Genomic DNA, 9,893 nt, shown 5'->3' with positions numbered 1-9,893 from the left:
TTTGGCGTGAACTCCCAGATACTGGTGGTGGGCAGTACGCTTGTGACGACGTCGAGCCACGCCATTGCCTTTTTGGATTTTGTTTTTGGTGCGAACTCGACGCTGCTGCTGCTTGACAACCGCATCGAGGGGAATAGGCACGCACTTAATTTCCCATTTATTGTTGTTGTTGATGGTGGCGGGGTCATTGTGAAGGGAAATATACTGAGGACAGCGGGGAATAGCGGTGCGGAATTAGCTATTTGCGTTCATGCTGTTGACGTGAAGAACGGCGGCTACTTTGGCGTGGAGAACAACTTGATGAGAGCGGTCGTAGGCGTTTGGTTTGTGAAGGTGGCCACCGTGAGCTCCGCGGGGCTGCTGCGAGTGGCGGACTGCACGTTCATTGGCAAGGAATATCTTTTTGATCCCGCGCTGGTGTATTTATCTAACTCTCTCATCCTTCAGGGTGGAGCGCAGTGGCGTGTAGAGGGCAACAACGTGAGTGCGGCCTCAGTATTAAGTATGCCGCGTTCTCAACAAAAAATTCATTTGTCAGGCAGCGGCACCACTGTGGTGCTTGCAAAAAACCGTCAGGTGGAAGGAAGTGCAGTCTTTGGGAATCTTCTTCCACCGAACACGATTGTGGCGTCGCCCGCGCGATTTGTGGTGGGGTGCAACCTGCGGGGCGGTGAGGAGGTGTCGTACGACGATGTGTTTCCGGAGGGCGTGGTGGTGTTCGGGTGCGGCACATGCAACGACGACGCGGCGTGCTACATGCCCGGGACAGAGTCGGTGGATCGCGGCCCGTGCTCGTGCAGCTGCAAGGACGGATGGCATGGCGCGTCGTGCCTTCCCTTCGAGGTGCCCGACACGGTTGTGCCGCCCTTGCCGGAGAGAGCCGTGGACGGCGACGCGAGCTGCGTGGTGAACCAGACGCTGACGAACCTCACGCTGAACATGTGGAAGACGCGACACTGCTACGCGGGTGTGACATTCAGCGGCGTGGGTGCTGTGCTGACATTCTCTCTCAACAGTATGCCGCTGCATCTCCCCATCAACGTCACGCTCACTGGGTGCACATTTCTTGAGGGTGCCGTGCTGCGGTTTGTTGGGGGTGCTGAGGCGGTCGAGTCAGCCGGCGTCCTGATCCGCGTGAGCCAGACGGTGATACGGTCCTCCGTCGTTGTGTTTGCACTTGCCCTCCCGCAGCACTGCGACATCGCCGTCACGGAGGTTGACGCGGTGCAGTTCTCTGTCGTCGACATACCGGACATTACGAGCAAAACGCTGAGCGTATTGTTACTGAAGAACGTCGTGCTGAGTGCGTCCTCGCTGTTGGTCAGCAACGTCAAGGCGTATGGATCGGATTACCGCGGGTTTGGTTTGCACTCGGTTGGGACGCTGACGCTGGTGGGTGGCAGCTCGCTGTACGCGCGTTACTTCAGCTTTGATGGATACAAACACCTGTTCTACGTGTACAGACTAAGTGTGAGTGATCACTCTGTTTTTGCGCTGCTCAACAATACGATGTCCTCCGGGGCAGGCCTCCTGGTTCAGCAACACGGATTCAGCGTGTCGGATCACAGCGTGTTGCGCGTGGTGGGGAACAGGGGTTCCGTGTCATACGCCATTTACGCCAACAAGTTGTGGACCGTTGAGCAGTCAAGCTGGTTGGATTGGCGCGACAACGACGTGGGATTGGGAACGGTTTTCTACGACAGTGGATCCCCTTTTGTGGACATGGACAGCAGCAGTGGCGTGACGCTGACGGGCTGCAAGATGGGCTCGACGGGGTTGTCGGTATCCTTGCTGAAGCGGGTTGGGGCCGGTTACCGGTTCGTTGCTGGATGTCTTATTGTCGCGGGACGGGAGGTGACTGCGGTGGCAGAACTGGAGCTGAACGGCATCACCAACGTGACGACGGTTGCAGGGTGCGGGGAGTGCACGAAGGACGGCAACTGCTTTGCACCGCTGACGACGGCGGTCATTGACTGCAAGTGCCAGTGCGCTGCTGGAGGGCACGGCGATGTGTGCGTCCCGGCGCCTGTGCCTGCTGGCCCGCCACCGCCACCGCCACTGCCAGCACCAGCAACACCACCACCACCGCCGGTTGGTGAGTGCATCAGCGACATGGTGTACCCCGAGGTTGCGCAGGCTGTGGGCGGCGGGCTGTCGTGGCTGTGCTACCGCAACGTGACGTTCAGCGGGGGCGGCATGAGCCTGACGGTGCTGGTTGGGGCGATGACGGGCGACGTGGCGAATGTCATGTTCGATGGATGCACGTGGAGGGACGGCGCCGTGCTGTTGCTGTTGGGCAACGCGTACGCCGCTGTGGGGTCGCTGAACATCGTCGTCACCGGCAACACGTTCCGTGACGCGCTGCTCAGCCCGGAGGGTGTGTTTCCACCGCGCACGAACATCACGATCAGCGGGAACCGCTTCACTGTCACGAGGCTGGTCCCTCGGTCGGGTTTGGACCTTAGGAGGCCGTCGTGTGTTGCGATGAATGGACTGGTGATCAGCAACAACTCCGCGGTGGTGCTGAGTGGCAATGTGTTTCACGCCGTGGCGGCATCGTCAAGCGCCATTTACGTTGTCAGATCTTCTCTGAGGGTGTCGTGGCACTCCGTGTTTGCTGTGATGGGTAACACGTTTCATATGGATGGCGGAGACAGTAATTTGATATGTCTTGAAGGGTCTAGACACTCCTCATCGCTGAGTGTACTGAACAACTCTGCCGTGGTGATCCGAGGCAATCTTGTGACGAGGCCGGTGCGGTACTTCATGTATTTTTTTTTGGCATTATTTGTGGAGTCCCAGTCAGCGGTGGTGTTTCAAGGCAACGACATGCAGGGAAGCTGGTTTGTGTTTTTTCCAAGCCACTCCTCCAACATCTACTACAACTCCTGGCTGCAGTTGAGCGACAACCTCTGCCGTGAATCCCCATCGGAAGCTTTCCTCTTTATTAACCCCAAAGTGAATCTCCGCGGCTCCACGGTGTCTGTGTCCGGCAACCGATTCATGTCCAACACGGTCACGCCGACAGTACTGCGGATATCCTCAGCTTCCGGCGATCTCACAAACGGAGCGATTGTGGCTGCGTGCAACACCGTGAACGGCGAGGAGGAAGTGCAATACGTCATTCCGTCCGTGTACAATGCCACAATTCTGACCTGCAGCGACCCATGCGCCCTCGCAGCGTCGTGCTTCCCCGCGTACACGACGACGGCCTCGAGTGATGGCTGCGCCTGCAATTGCGCTGAGGGCGGCCACGGCGATGCGTGCCTGCCCGTTGCTGTCCCCGAGCCACCTAGCACCGACGGCGTCGACTTGTGCGTGCGGGACGTGAGTGTGGATGTGGAGGTGAACGCCGGTCTTGGGACGTCGGTGGTGTGCTACGTTGGTGTGACCTTTGCGGCGGACGTCGTGGTGGACGTGGAGTCGATGTCAGGGAGCGTGCGCAACGTGACGCTGGCGAACTGCGCGTTTGTGGACGGAGCGAGCCTGTACGTTGTTGGGTGGCTGTCCGACCCGCCTGCTGGCGAGCGCGCCGATGTGCTGATCAGCGGGCTTGAGTCGCGCTCCGGCGGCGGCGTGCTGGTGGCGAACCGATACCCGCCGGGCTCGCGCGTCACTGTGGTGGACTCTGTGCTGATTGCGGAGAAGCGCGTTGCGTACCGCGGCGCCTACTTCCTTGGCGACGCCTCCGCGTGCCTTCTGGTGCACAGCATGAATCTGACTGGGAGTGTGCTGACCATCGCGCGCACGCATGTGGCGGCGGTGTTCCGCGACGCCGCTGGCGTGTTGTTTGTTGGCGGCGTGGCGCTGTCATCGCGCGGTGCGCTGTACGTGGACGGGCTGTCGGTGCAGACGGCGCTGGGGCTGTGCGTGTCGGTGGAGGGCGGTGTTGCGGCCAGCGGCGGCTCCGTGGTGGCGTTTGTTGACAGCGACTTCCTGCTATGCAGACACGCGGTGTCTGTGCGTGGGGCTGTGAGCGTGTCGGGCTCCGCTGTGGCGCTTGTGCGGAGCGGCTTTGTGTTGACGGAGGACTACGCGGTGGCGTTCTATTCGACGGTGAGCCTGGATGACGGGTCGATGCTGCTGGTGAAGGGCAACGTGCACGACGGTGTTTCGAGGGAGATGCTCTACGCCGCTGGCGCCGTGACCGCTGCTGGGAGCACGCTGAGCTTTGTGCGCAACCGAGCACTGCTGCCACGGATGCTGTCGCTGAGCCTGTCGCTTGCGGATGGGGCGCATTTGAGGGTGGCATGCAACGACGCTGGTGGCCGTGTCCTGTCGACGGCGGAGGAGTACGCAGCGGCTGGTTTTGGCGACGCTGGGAGCATCGACGTTGTTGGGTGCGACGACTGCGACAGGGAGACTTACTGCTACGCGCCCGGGACGGCCTCTGCGAGCATGACGGACGGTGTGTGCGTGTGCGTGTGCGGCAGCGGCGGGTACGGCGAGGCGTGCGTGCCTGTGGGAGTTCCCGTGCTGCCGCCCGCTGCGGTCACCGCGTCGAGTGTGTTCTTCCGCGAGGGCGTGACGGTGCGGTCGGTGTTCGTTGTGCCTGCCGGCGCGGGCGAGGTGACGCTGCGCCACGTTGTGCTGGACGGCGTGAGTCCTGTGCTTTACGTGCCGTGGATGGCGCGAGACGGCGTGCGGATTGTTGTGCAGAACGTGTCGCTGCTGAACGGTGCCGTGCTGTACGTGATGGGCGGTGGGGTGTTGCGCGGTGCGGTGGCGGCGGGGAGCGACGAGAGCGGGCCGGTGGAGCTGTCCGTGTGCGACGTGGAGGCGCTGAACGGTGCGCTTGTGCTGACCGGCACGTTTCCCGCGGGGTCTGTGCTGACGGTGACGGACTCCCTGCTGGTTGCCGCGAGGCCGACGCCGCTTGTGTATCTTCCTGGCTCGCAGTCCTCGCCGTACGCACCGGTGCTGGTGCTGTCGGGCCTGCGGCTCGTGCGGTCCGTGCTGGTTGTGTCCGGCGTGGCCCTCGTGACCGTGATGACTGGTGGGCGGACGGTGGCGGTGGACGGCGCTGTGCTGGAGCTCGTCGGTGGCGGTGTCGCGCTGGACTCGGCTGTGTTCGGTGGCGAATATGCGTTGTACGCGAGTGCGCGCGTGGTTGCGTCGGGGGGCGCTGTGCTGCGCGTGTCGGGGAGCCAGGTGTACGCCGCGCATGGATTGGTGTTTGGCAGCGGTGTGGAGGCCAACGCGTCCGCCGTTGTAGTGAATGACAACGTCGGTGCGCTGACGGATGGCGCACTGTTGGTGCTACGGGGGTCGGCGTCGTTTGCGTCCGGGTCGTGGCTGTCGGTGCGGGGCAACAGCATTAGCGGCAGGCTTCTGTCTGTGCCGTCGTACCCGCGCCGTGCGGATCTTGTGCAGAGCACGCTGACGCTCCACGGGAACGCCGGCAGTGGGCCCGTCGTGATGGACGGCACCGTTGCGCTCGGGGGTGCCGGCGGAAGGTTCGTTGTGGGGTGCCTGACGCTCAACGGGCAGGCGCTGCAGCCGATGGACTACAGGTCCGCCGGCATCATCGGGGAATTCCGCCCCGTGGCGTGTGGCGTGTGCGACGCCGACGTGTTCTGCTTTGCTGCTGCGACGAGGGCGATGTCTGCGTCGTGTCGCTGCCGCTGTGCTGAGGGCGGGTACGGGCGCGATTGCCTGCCGGTGTACCTGCCGCACGTGGACGGGTGCAACCGCACACTCTTTAGGCCGCCGCTGAGCCACACGGCGACGCTGACGGAGACGCGCAGCCCGACGCCGACACCAACACCGAGCCTGAGCACGACGCACTACAGTCCGACGCAGTACAGTCAGACGGAGACCCCGCGGGTGACGGAGACGGTGGCGCTGTCGCCCACGCGGACCCCGACGGCGTCGGTGAGCAGCACGCTGTGGTGGAGCGACGTGGCGTGCCCGACGCTTGCCGTGACGACGACGGCGGCTGGTGGGAGCCTGACGCAGAACGACATCCGCGGCGGTGGGAGCGCCGTCCCGACGCGGCTGATGGTGGCGCTGCCGCCGCCGTTTCAATGGGCACGCGACCCGCAGCTCGGCACGCACCTGAGCTTCGTGCCGGTGGCGACCGCGCAGCCGCGCGGCTTTGGCGGTCCGTGGGGGGCGATGCTGCGCAACGCGACGTGGGTGCGCAACGCGACGAATCCGTCCACCGTCCTGGAGCTCGCTGTGCCCGTGCACCGCGGTTACTTCATTGCTGCCGACGAGACGATAGTCATTCGCTGCGACGCTGTGGCGGTTTTCGGCGGCTGCAGGGGTGTGCTGCTTGGGTCCTTCACGATCAGGTCTGACACGCTGCCCGCAGCCAGCGCCCTCTCGGCGATCACCGGCGTTGTTGCGGGTGCGGCGGCTGTTGCCGTGTTGGTGACCGGCGGGCTGGGCTCCATTCTGGAGATGCAGGCGCTCGGCGTGTTCGCGAGGATGCCATGCGCCTCGGCGCAGGAGCGTGCGAGCACCGTTGCGCTGCCGTACTTCCTGTCGGTGTTCGCTGCCCTTGACCCGCTGTGGATGGTGGTGGGCAACGCGCTGCTCGCCGCTGTGTTCGGGTGCGTGCACTGCGGTGTGACGGCCGCCTTCCAGCGGTGGCGCGGCGTGGACGCGGCGACTGCGTGGGCGGCGATGCGCTTCCCGAGCCTGACGTACGTTGTGGCGCACGCGATGCATCTCGGCATATTCTTCGGCTCCGTGCTCGCACTGGCGATGCCCGGCGCCCGCGTGCAACACCGCGTGGTTGGTGTCGTCGGCGTGCTGTACGGTGCGGCGTTCCCTGCTGGCGTGTGCTACTTGATTGCCCGCCACGTGGGCGCGAGCTTCGAGAGGTACTGGCAGTTTTCGAGGAAGCCGCTGCACGAGCGCCTGCTGTACCCCGTCGGGTATTGGCACCCCGCGGCGCAGCAGCGGATGTACGGCGGCATGCTGACGAACATGAGGGACAGCCGCGTGTACTGGTGCGTGTTCCAGCTGTCGGTGTTGTGTGTGGTGTGCCTGATTGCGGCTGTGCACTCGCCCGTGGGAGGCTGCCACGTCCAGTACTTCTGCATGGCGGCTGTGCTGCTTGCGGGTGCGGGCGTGGTTGCCTTCACGAACATGATGCGCTCGGCCTTCCTGACGGTGATGCGCACGGCGGGCTTTGCACTCCTTGCGGCGCTGTGCGTGATCAGCGCGGCCAACCACCTTGCGCCGAGCGACGGCGGTGCGAGGGCTTACGCGGATATCGTGCTGCTGCTGACGACTGTGCTGCTTGCGGTCGCTGTGTACAGCGTCGTTGTGTGGTACGCGGAGGACCGCTACTGGCAGGAGCTGCGCGAGCCGCGGCGTGGAGGGCTGGAGGCGCTGCTGCGCGATGACGAGGAGAGCGACGAGGAGACGCAGAAGCTCCACGACATGACGTCATCTTCATACGCATCAGGCACCACCACTGCGTCGTCGTACCGACCACCCGCACCGCCGTTGCAGTCTGTGACCGGTGACATCCGCTCAGACGCTCTGAGCTTGTTCGACGGTGCATCCATTGCGAGCTGAATAATTGATCACGTCCTCCTGGACAGGTGAAGATGCTCTGCTTGAAGAAAAATGTAGCGCAGTTTTTTCTTTTTTTTTGAAGTGGAAAGGCTCCGACCCCAACAGTACCGGTACGCGGCGAGAAGGCACAAAGCCCCTCGCAAATGCGGCATGACGTAGACGCTTCTGGAGAGTATCTTTTTTCTTTCCATTATTCATAGATTGATTGGGTGATTGCTTCGTTGCTTTTATTTTATTTTATCGATTATCGACGACAACGGATTATCGAGCTTATCACGCTAGCCCGGGGCGGATGCGTAACGGGTGTGTGCGTGTGTTTTGCGCCCGCCGCTGCAGCACCGAGTATGGGGGCTGCTGCTCTCTCTATTTCATATCTGTACTTAGTAGTGAGGACGTGCTTGACGGTGGTGGCTGGTGTGCGGGCCATAGGATGCATTCAGGAAAACGTTAGAGAAAACAATCGATGAGGCCCTTCTGTGACGCGTCAATTTCTGGAGGTTGTGAGTGTGCGTTGCTGGCTGACATGAGGAAGGGCGTGGGGTGCCACGGCTGTGCAGCTGCGCGGCCACCCATCGGACTCCGCCCTGACCTCGTCATTGATTGTTGGTTTGTTTCTATTTGTTTGTGCGGGCGCCTGCAGTGACTCTCCCTCCTGTTGCACGATGACTGTGTGGGAGGGCATGCCTGTCACTTTTTATACTTCTGATTTTGTGTAGAGCGAACAACAAGAGAAGGAACGAAGAATTATGCGGAATGACGTATTACTTTGCTTGTATATCGATGTATTCTTGTGGGCTATTGTACCATTTCTCTCTTTTTCTAGTAACTTGTGAAGAGAATGATCGCGTGAGAGCTGGCGAAATTAGTATATATATATATATATACATATCCTGATAAACGAATGCACTCCTTTATGATACTTTTCCTATCTTATGAATTCTTGGGGAGAACACGAATTTATTGGGGCATGGAACCGATAGGTGCCAGATATTTTTCTATTTCTCCATTCTACCCGTCCCCTTTTTGTTTCCTACCTCGCGGCGGGGTCCTGTGGTTGGAGGAGTCCAATGTCCGCCACGTCGTAAGAAATAATATTTCAGATCCTATCTGAGTGCAAAAGTCCAAGTGAGGGGTCAAAAGAATATATATATATATAATCAGAAAACAACATTGAGGCAATGAACTGCCCTTGCTTTACCTTCTGTTTCCTTCCTGTCGTGTTTGGTTTCTTTGGATAATTTCAGGATCCGTCCAGCGGCCCAGAAGATTATTCTCTTTTTTTTTCTTTACGTTGCTCCGCACATTTCTCAGTGTTTGTTTTGTTGCGGCCACACACGGGTAGTTTGAGTTGCGGATAGTTTTCCTACTTGACGTCGTTTTGTGTTAGGCACTAACGCGGGCACGTTTGTCAAGCATCCACTCTCTACAGCATGGCGCCTGGCATTTTGGAGTCATCCCAGATGTAACGCAGGCACCGCCGCCGTGGCAGTCATGGGAATTAAGGTAGAACGCGGGATAGTGAAAGATATTGTGCTGCACATGTGCCTGCTGCATTAGTTCTGTTGGGGAGGCCTCCAATGTGGAAAAAGAGGGATGAACATTGCACGATTCCGCGGCCTGGAGGATGATGATTACATGTCGTGTCAGAGTGTCAGTAACACTTCATTTGCATCTTGCGATTCTCAAGAGGATTTGGCATCCCTTCCACAGAATGGAAAAGGTTTTTTTTCGTTTCTTTTCAATGCCGCCAGTCGTTCTGTGTCGTGGGTCATGAATCGACCCATTCACGTGCAGTTGAAGAACCCCTGTGTTGTGTGGCCGTGCGATTCACATTCTGACGTGGGCTTTGAGATTACGGTGAGCGGGATCATGGTGAAAATTGAGCCTACATTGGAGGCCGGTGCTGAGCTTATGAAGGTTATCGTTATCGCCTTCAGTGGGGTTGCCGTGTGTGCAAATGCTGCTAAGGAGCAACCGCAAAAGATTGTGGAAATTGATCATCTCAGTATGCGCATTACCTCCGTGTACAGTTCTGCGGGTATTCTCTGTCGCAAGAACGCTGCCATTGTTTTTGACGGCGTATCCTCGTTGTTTTTTGATGAGGATGCATTGCGGTCTCTCACAAGGTGCGCCGTGAGCCATGGGATCATGAAAGAGGTTCCTGAGTATTGCCGTCCGTTTTATAGGCTGCGTTCATTGAGTTCACGTTGGTCCCGCGCCAAAAGTTGTGTCTTCGCTTTTATACGGGACAGGAGGGGGCGTTACAACTTTAATTCGTCGCACCTTCACTTCTACGCCGAAGCCCGCACGTCGTATCTTGCGCTCTTGGAATACTGCCATCGCACACGGGACATCTTCCA

General features: G+C 59.9%; 1 protein-coding gene and 1 pseudogene across 1 annotated transcript, besides 4 other annotated features; both read left to right on the top strand.

Moving 5' to 3' along the window:
- Positions 1-7,533, top strand: Tc00.1047053511561.20 (dispersed gene family protein 1 (DGF-1), putative; the record flags this gene model as incomplete). The annotated part of the gene is made up of 1 exon (XM_801132.1): positions 1-7,533. A coding segment is annotated over one exon (7,533 nt), but the record flags the coding sequence as incomplete, so codon positions are not given.
- Positions 1-9,893: a sequence feature (areas not merged during assembly with more than two copies in the genome that could not be assigned to a particular haplotype).
- Positions 2,041-2,090: a microsatellite.
- Positions 8,355-8,805: a mobile genetic element.
- Positions 8,400-8,422: a microsatellite.
- On the top strand, positions 9,241-9,893 carry Tc00.1047053511561.11 (annotated as a pseudogene; the record flags this gene model as incomplete).

Source organism: Trypanosoma cruzi, genomic scaffold (genome assembly GCF_000209065.1).
Source record: "Trypanosoma cruzi strain CL Brener 1047053517139 genomic scaffold, whole genome shotgun sequence".
NCBI classification, from domain to species: Eukaryota; Euglenozoa; class Kinetoplastea; order Trypanosomatida; family Trypanosomatidae; genus Trypanosoma; species Trypanosoma cruzi.
This window is presented reverse-complemented; position numbering and strand designations above follow the sequence as displayed.